We start from the raw sequence: 21836 nt of genomic DNA on the forward strand, positions 1-21836 counted from the left end.
TCCTATGGATGTGTCTTCTCTGAACTTGTGCATGCAGACTCCAAATTAAAGTGATTTTCCAGTTTCTTCTTTCAGGAGCTCATAATCTCTTGCTCCCTTTACCTTCTGTATACAGTACTATAGGTTCTCTGGATATGCCACAAGCTGCCCATCTCTCTTAGTCTCAGAAGCTCTCAGACTTCTAGAGTATGCCAAGTCCCATTAGCATTCTCAATCAAACAAGATAGAAATTAGTCTCTTGCAGCCTTCTGAAAACCAGAACATTGGGTACATGATCCACTCTTTTACCCACTCTCTCCTGAGGGAGAGGTCACCAAGCTATAGCAGACTCTGTCTTCTGTACCCTGAGTCCTTTGAAGTAGGAATAAGCCTCCAAACACCCTTCTTTTCTCAGTAGTCCCCAGATATTGAGAGTAAGCCAGGTCCCATCAGCATTCTGAGATAAGTGAGACAGAAACTAGTGAGACAGAAGCCCCCCAAAAGCCATAACACTGGATGCATGCCCTAATTCTTTACTTTACCTCCCTGGTGAGAAGCTGGAAGGTGAGAATTTTCTCTGATCCCATGCCAAGCCGGGACAAGAGACTGTGGTGAATGAGTGCATATTAGTCCAAACCATCACCTTTGTTCTTAGTGATCCCCAATGTAGTACCCCTTCTTGAGTCAGAAAAGGCAAAAGCCAGTCACTCAGACAGCTCCCCAAAGAGTCTGCATGCTGGACATGTTTTAGTCTTCTGTTTCACTTCCCAAGGCAAGACTGGGAGCAAGGATTTGTCTCTTCATTATGCCATGCAATGTTGGGGAGTGGACTTGCAATGAATGAATGCCATAAATTTTCCTTACAGCTGTGATACAGCTGGCTTCACAATCGCCTGACATGTGGGACCCTCTTAACTGTTTCCTAATTCCTCACAAACGGAATGGGTCCATGTATTTTTGTTGCATCTGTGTCTCCACAGGGGAAGGAGGGTCTGAGGCTTCCTATTCTGCCATCTTGCTGACCTATATGTTATTATTTTGCAACATTTTTTTATTATTTCATTCCTCAAATTATATTTATTTATAGACAAGAGTAATCCCACATACTTCTATTTACACTTCCCTAGATCAATGTGTTCACAAAGTAGCAACTCAGTTTAGCAATTGCTTCTCTAAAGTTTAGTTGTCCCTTCAACAAGGTGAGGAGATACTATTTTGAGAACATTTCCTAGCCTAGAAAGCCTTAAGAATCAAATATTGACTGTGAATTATTGATCATAACATCAATAATAACTTCACTCATATTTATCAAATTTTTAAAGAAATAACCTTGTGTGAGCTACTGTCCTATGCATTATGCCATATATATATTAAATATAGAAGGGCATATTAGAATAATAATATAACATTTATTCTGAGTGGGATCTTATAAGGACATCCCATGTGCTGAATCTAGCAAAATATCGAGATTCTAAGGCAGCATAACACAGGGAAAGAGGCTAAGAGACTGAGGAAAAGCAGGACTGGATTTCATGAAACAGGGTCATTTGTAAAAAGTGTATGAAACTTCCTATTTTCAAGGCACTTCTATGAACTCCAAGAATCCCAAGATAATCAGGGCGAAGGCTCTGTCCTAAAAATAAATATAAATTAACATAGAAGGTATCATATGCTCACAGATTATTATACTTTAGGGCAAAGTAAGAGAAATAGAGGGAAAGAGCGATCCTTTAACTGCAAAAGAATGGGAATTTTGATAAATATTGCTTGTGTTATTTTTTATCCCTTTTCACTTATTTCATTTAAACAATTTTTAAGAATTTAAGCTTTTTTTTTTTTTTTGAGACGGAGTCTTGCTCTGTCGCCCAGGCTGGAGTGCAGTGGCCGGATCTCAGCTCACTGCAAGCTCCGCCTCCCGGGTTCACGCCATTCTCCTGCCTCAGCCTCCTGAGTAGCTGGGACTACAGGCGCCCGCCACCACGCCTGGCTAGTTTTTTGTATTTTTTAGTAGAGACGGGGTTTCACCATGCTAGCCAGGATGGTCTCGATCTCCTGACCTCATGATTTGCCCGTCTCGGCCTCCCAAAGTGCTGGGATTACAGGCTTGAGCCACCGCACCCGGCCAAGCTTTTTTAACATGTGAAAAGTTACTTCAATAAATCCTTCTGAAACACTTTATCCAACATTTCCTATCCATCTTTATTCCAAAACTCAATGTTTCTGATTTCAAATTTGTTTCCATACAATTCAGATAATGTTAAAAACCAAAAATAGTAATGACTTTTAAATAAAAGAGTTAGTTTGTTTCAATTGTAAGTCATCATATTCTTAAAGACAAGTGTAAGTGATAATTAATCTTAACCAAAAAGTATTTTTATAATCACCTCTCCACATTTTGTTAACACAAGTCATTTAACTTCAGACACAGAATTGAGAATGTAAAATAAAGGTAAACATTGAATCAGGATATCAATACAGAAAGATATGCAGTACTCCAACATCTAAATTTAAATTAGAACAAAACAAAAAATAAATAGGACAGCTTCTTATCTACCCTCTCCCCTGCCTGCTGGATTTTAGAATTTTACTTCCCCTTTGCCTATTTTCTTATTTTATTCATACATATTATTAAAGAATAACTATATTCTTCCTTGAAAGAGAAACTCTGAAAGGAAAGGGAGTGTTCATTTCACTCCTGTCAGATATAGAGTCCTTTACCCTCAGTTACCATTGATATTTTTTGTTATTTTCATAATTCCTCCTTGATTGTCCATGTCTGTTCTCTGTGCTTTTATCTTTTAACATCGTATCTTGATGTCAGACTTTATTCTTCATAGTCTGATTCACAAGAAATTATTAAAAAAGACTTATTTTAAAGACCCGTCTCCTTAGGAATAATTATACACACAAAAGTCGTCTCTTGGATAATTGAAAGTCTGGGAATAGAAGAAGTCGACCATTTTAATGGTTATGTGTGTGTAGCCAACAGCATCTGCTTTTTTAGACATTTCAGGACTCCAACTAAGCATGAGTCTCACATCAGAAAAAATGCAAGAACCATCTACTTTCATTGTTTGGGTGTTTTTTAATGGTCTAAGAAATCATTTATAGCTCTATAGACTTTCCTTCATACCGTCCTACTACCGACAGAAAAGGAGAGTATTCTTCCATTCTCTACTAGGTTTGTGCTAAAACAGCACACTTGTCAAAACAGTGAAAGCTTCACTTTTCCAGGTGTGTGATCAATACACAAAGATGTCAGAGATCCACGGTGAGAGGAAGGTCATCCTTTGGATGCAGAGTCTGAAAGTTCATGATAATTCCCAGTTGTATTAACAGTGGATCACTTACCTTAGCTGATAGACAGGTCTGCTAATAGTTTGTAGAATGTGAAAACAAACAGAAATACACCTATGCTATGTGACAGTTCTATTGATACACCCTGAAAGTTTTAGCTTCCACCATAACATCCCCAAAAATAATCACCCTCTGGGATCCAAAGAAGAAGAAATACTCAGGAAAAAAAAAGAAGTAAAGATGCCCTTAGGAGCAGAGACTCAGTCTCTTAAAAATAACCAGATCTCAAATACAGAGTTAGTTTGACCTGTTATGGGTCATGGAGATGCTTTGCTGCTCCTAGAATTAAACATGCTTCTGCTCTCTAAAAGTACACCCACATGAAAAGAGCACATATTAGTATAAACGTAAAGCAATATTGCTGGGCATCTCTCACGCTCTCCTCCCGCCAGACGCCTAACTTAATTATTTGGCTTTAGTTTTTTTAATTCTGGCAATGACAGTATTCCATTTTGTTGTATCTGTAATACCAATTTAAATACTTTTCAGATGTCAGCTTGAGGTATGAATGTGTGTTTTGGGAATTGGGATATCAGAGATGTTTCCCACACAAATGTTGCTGCATCTACTTGCCATATGCCTAACAGCCCTGAAGAGTAGGGTCTTATTTCCAGATTATTTAGACTTCAATTGTAGCTCATAAATTCTCACAGAGAGGATCTGCATTTCATGTACATCTAAATTATGAGAATTCAATTATATATGTTGCTGAGGGTGGGAAAGTAGAAATCAAGTAGCAACTTAAATCATGTATGGTGATTTTAACATCATTCTGGTCAATGCGCATAAGCTCTGCAATGAACATCAGATGTGAGAAGTTAATTTATTGTACTCAGTATCAGTTCCCTCTTGTGTCTGACAGTGGTACATCTCACCACACACTGGGGGGTTCTAGAGTTTTTATATAACATGACATGAAATGCCAGCTTCATCTACAGCTGCACTAAAAAAACAGCAAGCTATTCCAAAGCTGGAGGAAATATGTAGCTGTGTTGGAATTATCTGGAGAAAGCATGTTAGTCTTCAATGTGGGGACTAAAGGATTTCCAAAGACAATTTAGCTTCTACGAAATATTCATATTATTTGCCATCTGTAGAACTAACTCCCATGTAAGATGTGGCCCTGATGTATTGATCAAATAAAGGTAGATCAACAGCCTAATTTTACAGAGTCTCTTTATTCCACTAATTTTCTGTAAATGGCTTGGTTGCCTTGAAGATAGTGTGACTTCTATTTTTTTTGTTTTTTAACTTTTAGGTTTGGGGGTACATGTGAAGCTTTGTTACATGGGTAAACCATGTCATGACGTTTTGTTGTACAGATTATTTCATCACCTAGGAATTAAACCTAGCACTCAATCGTTATTTTTTCTGCTCCCCTCCCTCCTCCTACCCTTCACCCTCAAGTAGACTCCAGTGTCTATTGTTTCCTTCTTTGTGTTCATAATTTCCCATCATTTAGCTCCCACTTATAAATGAGAATCATGCAGTATTTGGTTTTCTGTTCCTGCATTAGTTTGCTGAGGATAATGGCTTCCAGCTCCATCCATGTTGCCACAAAAGACATGATCTCATTCTTTTTTATGGCTGCATATTATTCCATCCATGGTGTATATGTACCACATTTTCTTTATCTAATCTGTCATTGATGGGCATTTAGGTTGATTCCATATCTTTGCTATTACAAATAGTGCTGAAATGAACATTCAAGTGCATGTGTCTTTATGGTAGAATGATTTATATCCCTTTGGGTATATATCCAATAATGGGATTACTGGGCCAAATGGTAGTCTTGCTTTTAACTCTTTGAGGAATCACCATACTGCTTCCACAATGGCTAAACCAATTTACACTCCCACCAACAGTGTGTAAGTGTTCCTTTTTCTCTGCAACCCAGCCAGCATCTGTTATTTTTTAACTTTTTAATAGTAACCCTTCTGACTGGTGTGAGATGGTATTTCATTGTGGTTTTGATTTGCATTTTTGTAATGATCAGTGGTATTGAACTTTTTTTCATATGCTTCTTGGCCACATGTATATCTTCTTTTGAAAAGCATCTGTTCATGTCCTTTGCACACTTTTAAATGGGGTTGTTCTTCTCCTGTAAATTTGTATGCATTCCTTATAGATGCTAGATATTAGACCTTTGTAAGATGCATAGTTTGCAAAATTTTTCTCCCATTCTTTAGGTTGTCTGTTTACTCTGCTGATAATTTCTTTTGCTGTGCAGAAGCTCTTAAGTTTAATTAGATCCCACTAATCAATTTTGGCTTTTGTTGCAATTACTTTCGGTGTCTTTGTCATGAAATCTTTACCTGTTCATATGTCCAAGATGGTATTGCCTAGATTGCCTTCCAGGATATTTATAGTTTTGGGTTTTACATTTAGGTATTTAACCCATTTTGTGTTGCTTTTTGTATATGGTATAAGAAGGGGACCAGTTTCAGTTTTCCGCATATGGCTAGCCAGTAATCTCAATAAGATGATGTGATGTTTTTGTGTCTTCTCAAAGCAAGAGTCTTTTCTTGATCTGATTTTGGAATAAAAGGTGAATTAAGGAAGTGAATATTACTCAAGCAAAGTTCTACTTCTCACGCATATTTATGTTCAAATTTTGGAGAAAGGAAATGGTAACATTTTCAATTTTCCAAGCACCATTTGCAAGCACCATACATTTTGCTCATATTTTAGGATATTTATAATATATTATGATTACATTAGTTTGTCAGGGTTGCCATAACAAAGTACCACAAACTGGGTGGCTTAAACCACAGCGATGTCTTACAGTTCTTATGCCTCTGGAAACTAGAAACTCAAGAACTGTAGGTTTCTTTCCATATGATGACTTGAGAAAGATCTGTTTAATCCCTCTCAACTCATTTTTGGTAAGGTGTTGGCAATATTTGATGCCCTTAGCCCATAGATGCATCACCCTGATCTCTGCCTTTTTATTCACATGGCAATCTCCCTGTGTGCCAGTTGGTCTGTATCCAACCTTCTTTATAAAAGTCCTAAAAAAGACTATTGTCCTTATAAAAGTCCTTATAAATGTCCAAAAGGTCCTATGGATTATAGGTTTGCCTTATGCCGGTATTGACCTCATACTAACAAATTACATCTGCAATGACACTATTTTTAATTAAAGTCACACTCTGAGGTACTAGGGATTAGAATGTCAATATATGAATTTGGAGGGGAAACAATTCAACCCATAACAACAATTAGTTAACATGGTTTTATTTTCTTTTTTAGTTATTATTTGGGAATGTTCACACTAAAATGCAAACACATCAGCTCGAAAAAAACATTTCAAAGTAATCAATCAGCAAGTTTCGTTGAGTGTCTATTTTTCTGCTAAATATTATTAGATATTGTTAGAGATAAAAAAGAGATGTAAAAAAGAACCATTTTCTAAAACAGTCTATCTCCCCACTTAGTAGAAGTGACAAAACTAACCAACAGTAGCAACCTGTTTTACACAGAAAAACACATTAAAACACATCTAATTACAGAACCAAACATTCTACATCTTTTCCACATAATCTGACAACATCCTATTTTTTGTTGTTACTTTTTCTACAGGTATATTTTGAATCAATGTTCCTTGGTCATATTCCTGAAAATGTTCAAATTCATAAGAAAGCAGGTCCTGTTTATGGATTCAGGGGCTGCATTCTAGATCTTCAAGTAAACAACAAAGAATTCTTTATCATTGATGAAGCACGACGTGGAAAGAATATTGAGAACTGCCACGTCCCTTGGTGTGCTCATCATCTGTGCCGCAACAATGGCACCTGCCTCAGGTCAGTACTAGTCTCCTGATTCCCAACCTACATTACATGACTCCAAATTCTTAAAACAACAAGAGCCAGCAGTATTGTCCTCTGAGAGAGGGAAGAGACAAGTCCAGGATTCTCAAGCTTTTCTATGCATCACCTAGACTATGCACACATGTGGTAAATACTTGTTTGTCCAAAGAAATGTACATATTGTAGCTCAAGTGACAAGAGATTCTCAGACTCTGACAATAACTAGGTAACTAGACCTGGTTTTGGCAATTTCAAATGCATCCACATTTTTATCTAGGTGTTCCAGCTTTTTGTAAGTATGAATGAGAGGCTATTATTCATTGGTGATGGTTTTGATATATTTATTAATTTTTATATTTGTTTTTTATTCATCTGCCAAAAAAGAATCTGCTTAGATTGCTAAGATTAGAGGTGAAGAAAAAATTATATCTGTTTTCTCTTTTTATTTGCAATCCTATATCCTTTTTGCTTCTTGAAGCAGATTTATCATGCTTATAAACTTAAGAAGATTTTAATTAAAATTAATTTTTGCTCCACTTAAATGTCTTAACTGAATCAACCCTGAGGGAGTCTCATTTGAACAGTGTAAAACATATTCCTAATTTTCTTCTGTCATCTGAGAATTCTTTATTTTGGGGCTACAAATAATTACAGAATGGAAGCTGAAACAGATACAACTTACAATAATTCAAGTCAAGGAAAAATTGACCAAATCGCACAGGAAATATTTTAACTAATTAACCTCGGTATTTTCAATTGGCAGGTTATCAAGCAGTCAATAATGACTCCATAAAAGTAAATATCTCTATACACAGTGTAGAAAAGAGAGAAATTTTATCAAAAAAAAAAAAACAGGATTAAAAAATGGTAGACAGAAATAAGCTCTGATAGTGATCACTAGAATAGAAAATAAAAAAAAAAGAGGGAGAGAGAAAGAACCAAATCACAAAGATAAGAAACAGAGGACCGGACAGGTATGATAAAATCAAGGTGATGTATTTACCAATCGCAGAATGACAGTAATAAATTTGAAAAAAAAAAAAAAAAAAAAGCATGGTTAGTGGAAGAGAGAGTTTCTTAGAGTGTCTAGAAATTTGGCTTCTGATTCACTGTGTAAGTATGTGACTTATACAGTGAATTTATACAGATTTATACATTGGTACAATAACAGCAACATAGACCTACTGAACATAAGTGCAACAGATACAGATTTAAAGAACTAAAAGAGAGTAAATCTGGGGGCTGAGAGTGAACATATCTCCTTGACTATCATCACTTTCCTCAAGGCTTTACTCAACAAGTATTTTGCTTTATAATGGACCCACTGATACCAATTGTTTTTCAAAATCTAATAATGCAAAAATAATTTAGCAAGGCAACCTTCAGAATCCTGCAAAAGGACTTGCAATTCTGTTGAATTAAGCAAAATAGAAGCAAGAATAAAACTTCTCTACTGACGTTGCTAATGTCTGAAATATTTGTGTCATTCAACCTAAGTAAATATTTTCCATGAGGCTTTATTACTGATGAAATTACAGAAGTGACAAGAACTGTGTTTTCTCCCTCCCTATATGTGGTGAACATACTTTCCTATGGCCCTGCAGTCCCCCTCCTGTTGTTCATGCCTTTGTGTGATCTTCCCTCCTTGACTGTGGATGAGACCTGTGACGTGCTTTTAACCAGCAGACTATCCGATAAACTTAGGTGATGAGATGTCACTTCCAGAATTAGACTACATAGAAGTGTAAGCTGTAAGTTACAAAGAGATTATCTCTTTTGCTGCCTTTGAGGAAGCAAATAGCAGTTTGGGGAAGGCCCACATGACAAGGCACTGAGGCAGCCTCCAGCCAATAAGAAACAAGGAGTTGAGGGTGTCCCCTAGCTGACAACCAGCAAATATTGAATATCCCTCATTCTTACAACTGTAAAGAATTGAATTTTACCAACAACCACGTGAGCTTGAAAATGGGCCCTTTCCCTAATCAAGACTTGAGATAAGACCCCCAACCTAGCCAATACCTTTACTGCAATGTGAGATTCTTATGCAGAAGACCCAGTGAATCCGTGGGTCCATGCCCAAACTTGGCTCTTGGAAACTGTGAGTTAACTGTTAGTATGTTCTTTTAAGCTGCTAAGTTGGTGTTAATATTGTTATTCAGGAATAGAAAACGAATACACTCTCATTTCCTGGAAAAGTGTCTAACATTACCAACTCAGAGAAATAGGTAAGGATAAGGTTTATTTTAGAACATTAAATTTCTGATATTTTGTAAGCCAAGTACATGTTAAATAAAGTAAACCTCTTATCTGCATGAATTAAAGAACATCACATTAATTCCAATCTCAGTTATTTAATATGTATTTGAAAATAACAATAAAGATAATCATCCTAACAGGATATATATAAACAGTCCTAGATTTATTTATACTTTATATATTGATTCTCTTAGACTTATTCCAACAAACACTGCCTGAGAGCCAACTAAGAGCCAAGGTATATGTAAATCAAAGATGTATATTCAAAAAACATAGAGTTTTTATTCTAATGTGGAAGCTCCATCAGCTCTTCAGGACTTAAGGTAAATTTTCCCACAAAAAGAAATGTATCTGTCAGTCTTCATCATGTACATTATCTCATCTTCCATACTCATTTCTAAATCTCTCAACCTCTCAACCACAACTCCAGAGAAATTTACTGAAATGTCAACTGATTTGACATGCACTGTTTAAAGACTTCCAGATCTGTATGTCCCTTTATATTGCTGGCCAAATGGAGATGTAGCAGTTGTGTATCATTAAGTATAACACTTATTCACATCTTATGAACAACATGCTTTCTATCTTGTTTGCCAGTGCTCAACTCCTGTAAACTACTACTTACACCGTTGCATACAGGACATGCTGCTCCATAGCAGCTATGACTTATATTCCCACAATCCCCTTGTGTACTCTAACACATGACACACTGGTGTTGGCCAGTTCCAGAACAACATTTTTTTTTTTTTTTTAACTTCTTGAAAGGATCCAAAAAGAGATACCTGTAGTATATCAGAAGTTTAATACAAGAGAACAGACAGCTATAGGACCACGGAGGAGATTACCAGGGTAAGAATACTGTCTTCCCACCAATACCCAACCCTACAGCTAGCACTCCGGCAGTCTGTGCAGCAATCCAAAAAGGAGAACCAGAAAATGTACTGAAGGAGAACATAGACTCCCAATGAGACCATAAGCAGTTTCAGCTCATTAAGAAGAACACGTTTCAAAGAGGTAGGACACAGAGGGCCGTCACCATGACTAACTTTTTCCCTCAACAGATGCATACTCATACTTGGCATACACAGAGCAGTGTAGAGTCTTCCAAGAAAGAAATTTAGAGAAACCCAGTGCTACTGAGTGAGCCCCATTCTGATTTTGACAAAATGGATCTGAACTGACTTCATGATTTTGGTAACTCACTTCCTATCTATGTTGTTAGCCGAAGCCAAAGGTTCTTTTTCTTTCTGCTGCCACATCATAAAGTGGATTTCTCCAAAATCTTCTAAACTCTCTTCCAGTCCTTCTCACCCTTTGGCTTTGTTTTTTTCCCTCAGTCCATGCCATGTGACCTGATCTCACTCCTGAGCCCATCTAGGCAGAATTCCAAACTTCCCTTGTCTTTCCTCCTATTTTCTCAGAAGAGAAAATTGGATACAAGATAGCTTTCAAAATAGCAGATCAATTTCAATAAGATGTGTTAATATTCAGCCTTTCTGGATTCAGGGAGGATGGACAAGATGGCCTGATGAAATTGTTTATAGGTTTACACATTATATTACTTTACTTTCAAAGTAATAGACTGTTTATGTTCAGAATAAAACAATGATTATTACAGAGATAGGAAGAAAACCCTTTTACCTCTCTGCTTGCTCCTCTCAAAATACACAGATACTGATGTTTTAATACTGTAGTATGTATGCATAAAGTTTTTACTTTGAAACTCACATAACAATTCCTCATCACAGTTTAATCGTTCTGGGCCAGGACTCTAATTGAAAGGTTGGGGAATGCTTCCTAATGGGGTATATGAGAAGCTTAAGAAAGAGAGATTTTTCAACACACACACACACACGTACACACGAGCATTCTAATCTGTATCTCCTGAAAACACATGCCTATTTTGCCTGATAAGTAAAGAATAATAGTGTTACAATACGAGATAACCCCTAAAGAAACCAGCTCTCTACGCAAGAGTGGGGTAGTGAATGAACAGAGTTTCAGAGCCATAGAGTTAGACCTTAGGGTTCACAAAATGAAATGCTGTTACAATGGATATTTGTAAGCAAAATCATCACTAATTTTTGTACCTTGGTTGATCTACTTTACTGCTGTGAAGTGCTGTTCCTACCCTGTCTACGAATGTAATCTGCTTAGAAGAAGACAAATTTCATGTTGAAAAGTATTAAGGAAAGTAACACTTCAGCAGCTTTACTGAGCAAATGTCATTCTGTTTTGAGTACCATCACAAGTTTCTGGACAGTGTCCAATCTTTTTTCATTTTGTTATAAATCTGTACTAGAATTTTCAAACCCCTGTGGTTGCTCATTTCAGAGAAGTCCAAATTGCATGTAGTGAAATTCAGTTTAGAAAGTGATACAGAAGGGTTATTCTGAGTATCCAAATCTCTATGGACTTAAAACAAGCTGTTTCCAAAAGGGCATAGGAAGGTTAGTAAATTAAACGATAATATTTAAATCACTTTCCCCTTTCTGAGCCATATGTTTTTAAATAAGTTAAACGGTAATTAAAAGGAGCATCAGGTTTGGGAATATATCCTATACAACCATGACACTAGAAACTTACATCACTGACATTACAGTAAATAATTATTGAGACACTAATTTTAAATTTATGCTTAATTTTACCAGGACCTAAGCACATATAAATGTATTTTATCATGCATTGAAAGTCAATAATTTCCACATCTCAATGAATCTGCTTTCTATGCTTCTAACTGTTCTCATAGATTTTATTCATCACTAACCAATGCTATCCTCTATGTTCCAAGGCAGAGGCTAGCAAACATGTTCTATAATGGGCCAGATAGCAAATACCAGACTTTGTATTGCAATAACTTAACTCTCCTATTGTAGCAGGAAAGCAGCCACTGACAAAATGTAAACAAATGGATATGACTGTGTTGTGTTCCAATAAAACTTTATTTACCAAAATAGGTGACTGGCAGGATTTGGCAAAAAGGTCATCATTTGCACACCACTGCACTAGGGCAACAAATGGATAAATTAGTGTTATTCAACTAATTGAGCTAGACTAAAGAAATCAAACCCAATTCAAATGAATAATGTTTTCATATTAAGTAAGCTTCAAACAGGGTATGTATTTGTTTAGTATTCGGAAATTATTATTCTCAGTATCCTATGTGAACTGAGTTGAGTTTCTTTCCTTTATTCTTTACTTTTAATCCATCTTTCCCTATTATCTCATTTTGTAGACTTTTTTTTTAACATTAGTAGAAAGAAGGCAGTTTTTTTGTGATTACTGGGGTTTTTAGTTTCCAACTCATTTAGCGCTTCAAAATGAGGTAGGAGTCATAAATTGAATTTGAAATTGCAATAGTAAGAACTGATATCCTGTTAAAGACAGGATATCAGATCTTAGCTTTTCCATTTGTTCTGTAATAAGTTGCAACCCCTCACAAAATTTTTGCTTGTCTTCATTGTCATTTCACAATGTCATGTAGCTAGGAATAACCTGCTGAGATCTTTTAGTTTTTACTCTGTATCTAGTCCAGATTACCCCTAATCTAGCTCAGCAGTCTACCCTATTCTTCTAAATACCACAGGAAAAAAGAGCCTATTTCAGATCAATTTCTTACCACACATTTAGACTAATGATATTTTCAAATATGTAACCCTTCTTCTTAAGTGCTACACTTTCTGTCTGTAGTCTATATCTTTGAAATTGTACATAGGATTTAAGTGTCCCTTGTACTAGAAGATTACTTTATATTTAGTTAGATTATTCTCAACTGTAAAAGTTTACCAGTGAACCTCCAAACATCTCCCACTGTAGGCAGCCATTGTTGCTAGAGAAACAACGGGGAGAAATGCTAACCAGGTTTTGGGTAAGAATTTAGAAGCGTACACGATTTCATAGTTTTCCCTATCTTTCTCATCGTGGTAACTAATTGAGTATTTAAGGTGTTTTCTACATAATTCATTCACTAAAATCAGTCTCTACGGTATCAAAAGAATGTTTTCTTCTTTCATTGATGGTGTACATACTCTGTAGGTCTCCACTTTATTTTCCCTTACTGGATTATCATGCAGGTTCCAGAGCCTTCTATGTATGTTCACATATTAAATCATCTGGTTCAGACTGCACCAATTTAAAACTTCTATCTCATATCCAATTTAGTGATCATCAGCCCCATGCCAGGTTGGACAAATCTCAAGTTCAAGAATTTAGAGTGGGGAAGGAATGTAATGCATTCTTGATTTCTTTCTATCCCTCTTCTGTTTCTAGTTTCTCCAGGTTTGGGTCTGGCTTGGGGCAGGAGGGATTTGGCTGAAAAATATTGAAAGGTTTTCTTATGAACTGATGCCGTTATGGTTCTGTATTGATTTTCTATTCCCTGACACACAAATTCAGTGCTGGATCTCTTGTCAGATACATGCGGGAGTCCTCATCAAGCCTTGCTCCAAGGGCCACTCCATGGTTGCCTGAGGGGGGAAATGTTCTCTGGTTTGTTTCTTTCCGCCCAGTCCTTCACAGCTCCTTGCCTGCTGACATCTCCTCACCCAGTAGCAGAGCTGGCTTACCTCGAAGCTAATGAAGCTTAAGAGGCCCTCAACCTTGCACATGTCTTTCTGAGACTGGGAGTTGCTAGGAATTGCAACAATTTCTCACAATTTCCTTTGGGAAGGGAAAGCTAGTTTAATCAAGAAACATCTCCATATAAGTTCTAGTATTTGATAGCACAAGAGGGTAAATATATTAGTTATTGATAAATTATTCGTTATCAATAATTTATTGCATGTTTCAAAATAGCTAAAATATAAGATTTAGAATGTTCTCGACACAAAGAAATTATAAATGTTTGAAGTGATGGCTATTCCAAGTATGCGAATTTGATAATCACACATTGTATGCCTGTATCAAAATATCACATGTACCCCATAAATATGTAAAATTATTGTACGTAATCTGTATTATATATAGATTACTGTATATGCACAGTAATATATAGTAATATTTAGCCTTTTACACAATTATGTATCCACTTTTAAAACTATAGTACAATAGGAGGCTAAATTGAGTAATAATAAAACTCTGGTCTCCTGAAAAAAAAAAAAAAAAAAACTATAGTACAATTAAAAAGAGAGTTCAGAGAAAGAGACCTGAATCTCCAAATATTAATGTAATTTGCTGTTATTTTCTTATTCTAAATAAATAATAACTTTTATGTATAATTTTTCATTTGAATCTGTAAAAAGTTTTTGGTTGTAAAAGATCATAAAATTATATGAGCTTCAGGCCCAGCAAAATCTAAACTCCCCTCTACAATTCTCTAAGACAGGATTCCAGCAAGATAATTCAAGCTTAATTTTCAAAAAGTTATGAACATGATTTTTATACAATTGTATAAACCACATACCAAGGATTCATTTAGCTCCTATACAAAACAACCAGCATGAAGGTAAAGTTGGTTCAAGAAGAATTCAAGAGGCTAAGCTTTTATAGGCAATGAAAGGATGCTAAAATAAAATTGCAAGGTTTAGAGACAAAACTAGTTAATATTCCACAGGGCAATAAAATGTAATTTTGTGATGTTTTCTACCAGTCTATATTCATTTGTGTCTCCATCAAACCACAACCTACAAGTTAGCATGTAACTTCACAGAGTCCTGGTCTAATTAATAGTATTAATAATGCTAATGCACTTCATAGCAATGTTTCAGTCAACAACAGACCAAATAGATGATGGTGGTCTCATAGGATTGTAATGGAGCTGAAAAGTTCCTATTTTCTGGTGATGTTGTGGCTATTACAGCATCATAGCAGAGTTACTTTTGTTTTTATAAATTTAGTGTAGACTAAGTGCATGGTATTTATAAAGTCTGTGGTAATATACAGTAGTATTTTAGCCCTTTACGTTCATTCACCACTCACTCACTGATTCACCCAGGGCAACCTCCAGTCCTGTGAGCTCCTTTCATGGTAAGTGCCCTATATAGGCATACCATTTTTCTTTTCTTTTATACTGTATTTTTACACATCTTTTATATGTTTAGATACGCAAATACCACTGTGTCACAATTGCCTACAGTATTCAGTACATATTTTGGTACTACATGCTGTACAGAGCTGTATTACAGCTTAGGAGCAATAGGCCAAACTATAGCCTAGGTGGAGGTTGTGCTATCTAGGTTTGTATAAGGACACTCTATGATGCTTGCACAATGATGAAATCACCTAGTAAGGCATTTCTCAGAAGTGTTATTGAGTGACATATAACTGTAAATAGTGAGCCAAATAAATTTCACCATCTAGAGAATTACATAATCCTTAAGCAGGCCCATTAGACAATGCTCTGGTATGATATTAAAAGAACACGCAACTCTCCTTTTGTATTATTACTAAGTTTTGAATCTTTTCTGAACACCAGACACTTTTTGCATTACCAGAAGATAGGAGTTCCAGCTGCTTCAGTGTAACCCTCTGCTGTCCTTAATGTTTAACAAGAAAAGGTTGTGATAAGCAAAAAAGTACCTATGCAAATATATACATGCTATTAGAAAAGAAGAAAAGGGGAAACAGGCATGTTGTAGCTCACTGTTACTTAGACAAAAAGCAATGCATCACAACAAAAAATGTTGGTAATTGTTTTCTGGTGTTTTTTTTTTTTTAGAACATCCATGTTTAGAAATTATTTTGATCTAAATCTGTCTTATTAAAAGAGTATCGAGGGGGCGGAGCAAGATGGCCGAATAGGAGCAGCTTCAGTCTCCAACTCCCAGCGCGAGCGACACAGAAGACCGGCGATTTCTGCATTTTCAACTGAGGTACTGGGGTCATCTCACTCGGGAGTGCCGGACAATCGGTGCTGGTCAGCTGCTGCAGCCCGACCAGCGAGAGCTGAAGCAGGGCGAGGCATCGCCTCACCTGGGAAGCGCGAGGGGGAAGGGAGTCCCTTTTCCTAGCCAGGGGAACTGAGACACACAACACCTGGAAAATCGGGTAACTCCCACCCCAATACTGCGCTGTAACACGGGCACACCGGAGATTGTATCCCACACCTGGCTGGGAGGGTCCCACGCCCACGGAGCCTCTCTCCTTGCTAACACAGCAGTCTGCGGCAATCTAACCGCAAGGCAGCAGCGAGGCTGGGGGAGGGGCGCCCGCCATCGCTGAGGCTTAAGTAGGTAACTAAAGCCGCTGGGAAGCTGGAACTGGGTGGAGCTCACAGCAGCTCAAGGAAACCTGCCTGTCTCTGTAGACTCCGCCTCTGGGGACAGGGCTCAGCTAAAGGAGTAGAAGCCTGTGAAACGCGAACGACTCTGTCTGACAGCTTTGAAGAGAGCAGGGGATCTCCCAACACGGAGGTTGAGATCTGAGAAGGGGCAGTCTGCCTGCTCAAGTGAGTCACTGACCCCTGAGTAGCCTAACTGGGAGACATCCCCCACTAGGGGCAGTCTGACACCCCACACCTCACAGGGTGGAGTACACCCCTGAGAGGAAGCTTCCAAAGCAAGAATCAGACAGGTGCACTCGCTGTTCAGCAATATTCTATCTTCTGCAACCTCTGCTGCTGATACCCAGGCAAACAGGGTCTGGAGTGGACCTCAAGCAATCTCCAACAGACCTATAGCTGAGGGTCCTGACAGTCAGAAGGAAACCTATCAAACAGGAAGGACACCTAAATCAAAACCCCATCAGTACGTCACCATCATCAAAGACCAGTGACAGATAAAACCACAAAGATGGGGAAAAAGCAGGGCAGAAAAGCTGGAAATTCAAAAAATAAGAGCGCATCTCCTCCTGCAAAGGAGCACAGCCCATCGCCAGCAACGGATCAAAGCTGGTCAGAGAATGATTTTGATGAGATGAGAGAAGAAGGCTTCAGTCCATCAAACCTCTCAGAGCTAAAGGAGGAATTACGTACCCAGCACAAAGAAACTAAAAATCTTGAAAAAAAAGTGGAAGAATTGACAGCTAGACTAATTAATGCAGAGAAGGTCATAAACGAAATGACAGAGATGAAAACCATGTCACGAGAAATACGTGACAAATGCACAAGCTTCAGTAACCGACTCGATCAACTGGAAGAAAGAGTATCAGCGATTGAGGATCAAATGAATGAAATGAAGCGAGAAGAGAAACCAAAAGAAAAAAGAAGAAAAAGAAATGAACAAAGCCTGCAAGAAGTATGGGATTATGTCAAAAGACCAAATCTACGTCTGATTGGGGTGCCTGAAAGTGAGGGGGAAAATGGAACCAAATTGGAAAACACTCTACAGGATATCATCCAGGAGAACTTCCCCAACCTAGCAGGGCAGGCCAACATTCAAATTCAGGAAATACAGAGAACGCCACAAAGATACTCCTCCAGAAGAGCAACTCCAAGACACATAATTGCCAGATTCACCAAAGTTGAAATGAAGGAAAAAATCTTAAGGGCAGCCAGAGAGAAAGGTCGGGTTACCCACAAAGGGAAGCCCATCAGACTGACAGCAGATCTCTCGGCAGAAACTCTACAAGCCAGAAGAGAGTGGGGGCCAATATTCAACGTTCTTAAAGAAAAGAATTTTAAACCCAGAATTTCATATCCAGCCAAACTAAGTTTCATAAGTGAAGGAGAAATAAAATTCTTTACAGATAAGCAAATGCTTAGAGATTTTGTCACCACCAGGCCTGCCTTACAAGAGACCCTGAAGGAAGCCCTAAACATGGAAAGGAACAACCAGTACCAGCCACTGCAAAAACATGCCAAAATGTAAAGACCATCGAGCCTAGGAAGAAACTGCATCAACTAATGAGCAAAATAACCAGTTAATATCATAATGGCAGGATCAAGATCACACATAACAATATTAACCTTAAATGTAAATGGACTAAATGCTCCAATGAAAAGACACAGACTGGCAAACTGGATAAAGAGTCAAGACCCATCAGTCTGCTGTCTTCAGGAGACCCATCTCACATGCAGAGACATACATAGGCTCAAAATAAAAGGATGGAGGAAGATCTACCAAGCAAATGGAGAACAAAAAAAAGCAGGGGTTGCAATCCTAGTCTCTGATAAAACAGACTTTAAACCATCAAAGATCAAAAGAGACAAAGAAGGCCATTACATAATGGTAAAGGGATCAATCCAACAGGAAGAGCTAACTATCCTAAATATATATGCACCTAATACAGGAGCACCCAGATTCATAAAGCAAGTCCTTAGAGACTTACAAAGAGACTTAGACTCCCATACAATAATAATGGGAGACTTCAACACTCCACTGTCAACATTAGACAGATCAACGAGACAGAAAGTTAACAAGGATATCCAGGAATTGAACTCATCTCTGCACCAAGCGGACCTAATAGACATCTATAGAACTCTCCACCCCAAGTCAACAGAATATACATTCTTCTCAGCACCACATCACACTTATTCCAAAATTGACCACATAATTGGAAGTAAAGCACTCCTCAGCAAATGTAAAAGAACAGAAATTATAACAAACTGTCTCTCTGACCACAGTGCAATCAAACTAGAACTCAGGACTAAGAAATTCAATCAAAACCGCTCAACTACATGGAAACTGAACAACCTGCTCCTGAATGACTACTGGGTACATAACAAAATGAAAGCAGAAATAAAGATGTTCTTTGAATCTAATGAGAACAAAGATACAACATACCAGAATCTCTGGGACACATTTAAAGCAGTATGTAGAGGGAAATTTATAGCACTAAGTGCCCACAAGAGAAAGCAGGAAAGATCTAAAATTGACACTCTAACATCACAATTAAAAGAACTAGAGAGGCAAGAGCAAACACATTCAAAAGCTAGCAGAAGGCAAGAAATAACTAAGATCAGAGCAGAACTGAAGGAGATAGAGACACAAAAAACCCTCCAAAAAATCAATGAATCCAGGAGTTGGTTTTTTGAAAAGATCAACAAAATTGACAGACCGCTAGCAAGATTAATAAAGAAGAAAAGAGAGAGGAATCAAATAGACGCAATAAAAAATGATAAAGGGGATATCACCACCGACCCCACAGAAATACAAACTACCATCAGAGAATACTATAAACACCTCTACGCAAATCAACTAGAAAATCTAGAAGAAATGGATAATTTCCTGGACACGTACACTCTTCCAAGACTAAACCAGGAAGAAGTTGAATCCCTGAATAGACCAATAGCAGCCTCTGAAATTGACGCAACAATTAATAGCCTGCCCACCAAAAAAAGCCCAGGACCAGATGGATTCACAGCTGAATTCTACCAGAGGTACAAGGAGGAGCTGGTACCATTCCTTCTGAAACTATTCCAATCAATAGAAAAAGAGGGAATCCTCCCTAACTCATTTTATGAGGCCAGCATCATCCTGATACCAAAGCCTGGCAGAGACACAACAAAAAAAGAGAATTTTAGACCAATCTCCCTGATGAACATCGATGCAAAAATCCTCAATAAAATCCTGGCAAACCGGATTCAGCAGCACATCAAAAAGCTTATCCACCATGATCAAGTGGGCTTCATCCCTGGGATGCAAGGCTGGTTCAACATTCGCAAATCAATCAACGTAATCCAGCATATCAACAGAACCAAAGACAAGAACCACATGATTATCTCAATAGATGCAGAAAAGGCTTTTGACAAAATTCAACAGCCCTTCATGCTAAAAACGCTCAACAAATTCGGTATTGATGGAACGTACCTCAAAATAATAAGAGCTATTTATGACAAACCCACAGCTAATATCATACTGAATGGGCAAAAACTGGAAAAGTTCCCTTTGAAAACTGGCACAAGACAGGGATGCCCTCTCTCACCACTCCTATTCAACATAGTGTTGGAAGTTCTGGCTAGGGCAATCAGGCAAGAGAAAGAAATCAAGGGTATTCAGTTAGGAAAAGAGGAAGTCAAATTGTCCCTGTTTGCAGATGACATGATTGTGTATTTAGAAAACCCCATCGTCTCAGCCCAAAATCTTCTTAAGCTGATAAGCAACTTCAGCAAAGTCTCAGGATACAAAATTAATGTGCAAAAATCACAAGCATTCTTATACACCAGTAACAGACAAGCAGAGAGCCAAATCAGGAATGAACTTCCATTCACAATTGCTTCAAAGAGAATAAAATACCTAGGAATCCAACTTACAAGGGATGTAAAGGACCTCTTCAAGGAGAACTACAAACCACTGCTCAGTGAAATCAAAGAGGACACAAACAAATGGAAGAACATACCATGCTCATGGATAGGCAGAATCAATATTGTGAAAATGGCTATACTGCCCAAGGTTATTTATAGATTCAATGCCATCCCCATCAAGCTACCAATGAGTTTCTTCACCGAATTGGAAAAAACTGCTTTAAAGTTCATATGGAACCAAAAAAGAGCCCGTATTGCCAAGACAATCCTAAGTCAAAAGGACAAAGCCGGAGGCGTCACGCTACCTGACTTCAAACTATACTACAAGGCTACAGTAACCAAAACAGCATGGTACTGGTACCAAAACAGAGATATAGACCAATGGAACAGAACGGAGCCTTCAGAAATAATGCCACACATCTACAACCATCTGATATTTGACAAACCTGAGAAAAACAAGAAATGGGGAAAGGATTCCCTATTTAATAAATGGTGCTGGGAAAATTGGCTAGCCATAAGTAGAAAGCTGAAACTGGATCCTTTCCTTACTCCTTATACGAAGATTAATTCAAGATGGATTAGAGACTTAAATGTTAGACCTAATACCATAAAAACCCTAGAAGAAAATCTAGGTAGTACCATTCAGGACATAGGCACGGGCAAGGACTTCATGTCTAAAACACCAAAAGCAACGGCAGCAAAAGCCAAAATTGACAAATGGGATCTCATTAAACTAAAGAGCTTCTGCACAGCAAAAGAAACTACCATCAGAGTGAACAGGCAACCTACAGAATGGGAGAAAATTTTTGCAATCTACTCATCTGACAAAGGGCTCATTTCCAGAATCTACAAAGAACTCAAACAAATATACAAGAAAAAAACAAACAACCCCATCCAAAAGTGGGGAAAGGATATGAACAGACATTTCTCAAAAGAAGACATTCATACAGCCAACAGACACATGAAAAAATGCTCATCATCACTGGCCATCAGAGAAATGCAAATCAAAACCACAATGAGATACCATCTCACACCAGTTAGAATGGCAATCATTAAAAAATCAGGAAACAACAGGTGTTGGAGAGGATGTGGAGAAATAGGAACACTTTTACACTGTTGGTGGGATTGTAAACTAGTTCAACCATTATGGAAAACAGTATGGCGATTCCTCAAGGACCTAGAACTAGATGTACCATATGACCCAGCCATCCCACTACTGGGTATATACCCAAAGGATTATAAATTATGCTACTACAAAGACACATGCACACGTATGTTTATTGCGGCACTATTCACAATAGCAAAGACTTGGAATC

At 37.7% G+C, this 21836-nt stretch overlaps 1 protein-coding gene across 1 annotated transcript in view; it reads left to right on the forward strand.

The window, feature by feature from the left end:
- Positions 1–21836, forward strand: part of EYS (eyes shut homolog) — a 1801461-nt gene that overhangs the window by 1502377 nt on the left and 277248 nt on the right. The window contains exon 30 of the mRNA XM_026455461.1: positions 6919–7139. Within this exon, the coding sequence (XP_026311246.1) occupies positions 6919–7139 (221 nt within the window). The remainder of the gene's footprint in view (positions 1–6918; positions 7140–21836) is intronic.

Source organism: Piliocolobus tephrosceles, chromosome 5 (genome assembly GCF_002776525.5).
Source record: "Piliocolobus tephrosceles isolate RC106 chromosome 5, ASM277652v3, whole genome shotgun sequence".
NCBI lineage: Eukaryota > Metazoa > Chordata > Mammalia > Primates > Cercopithecidae > Piliocolobus > Piliocolobus tephrosceles.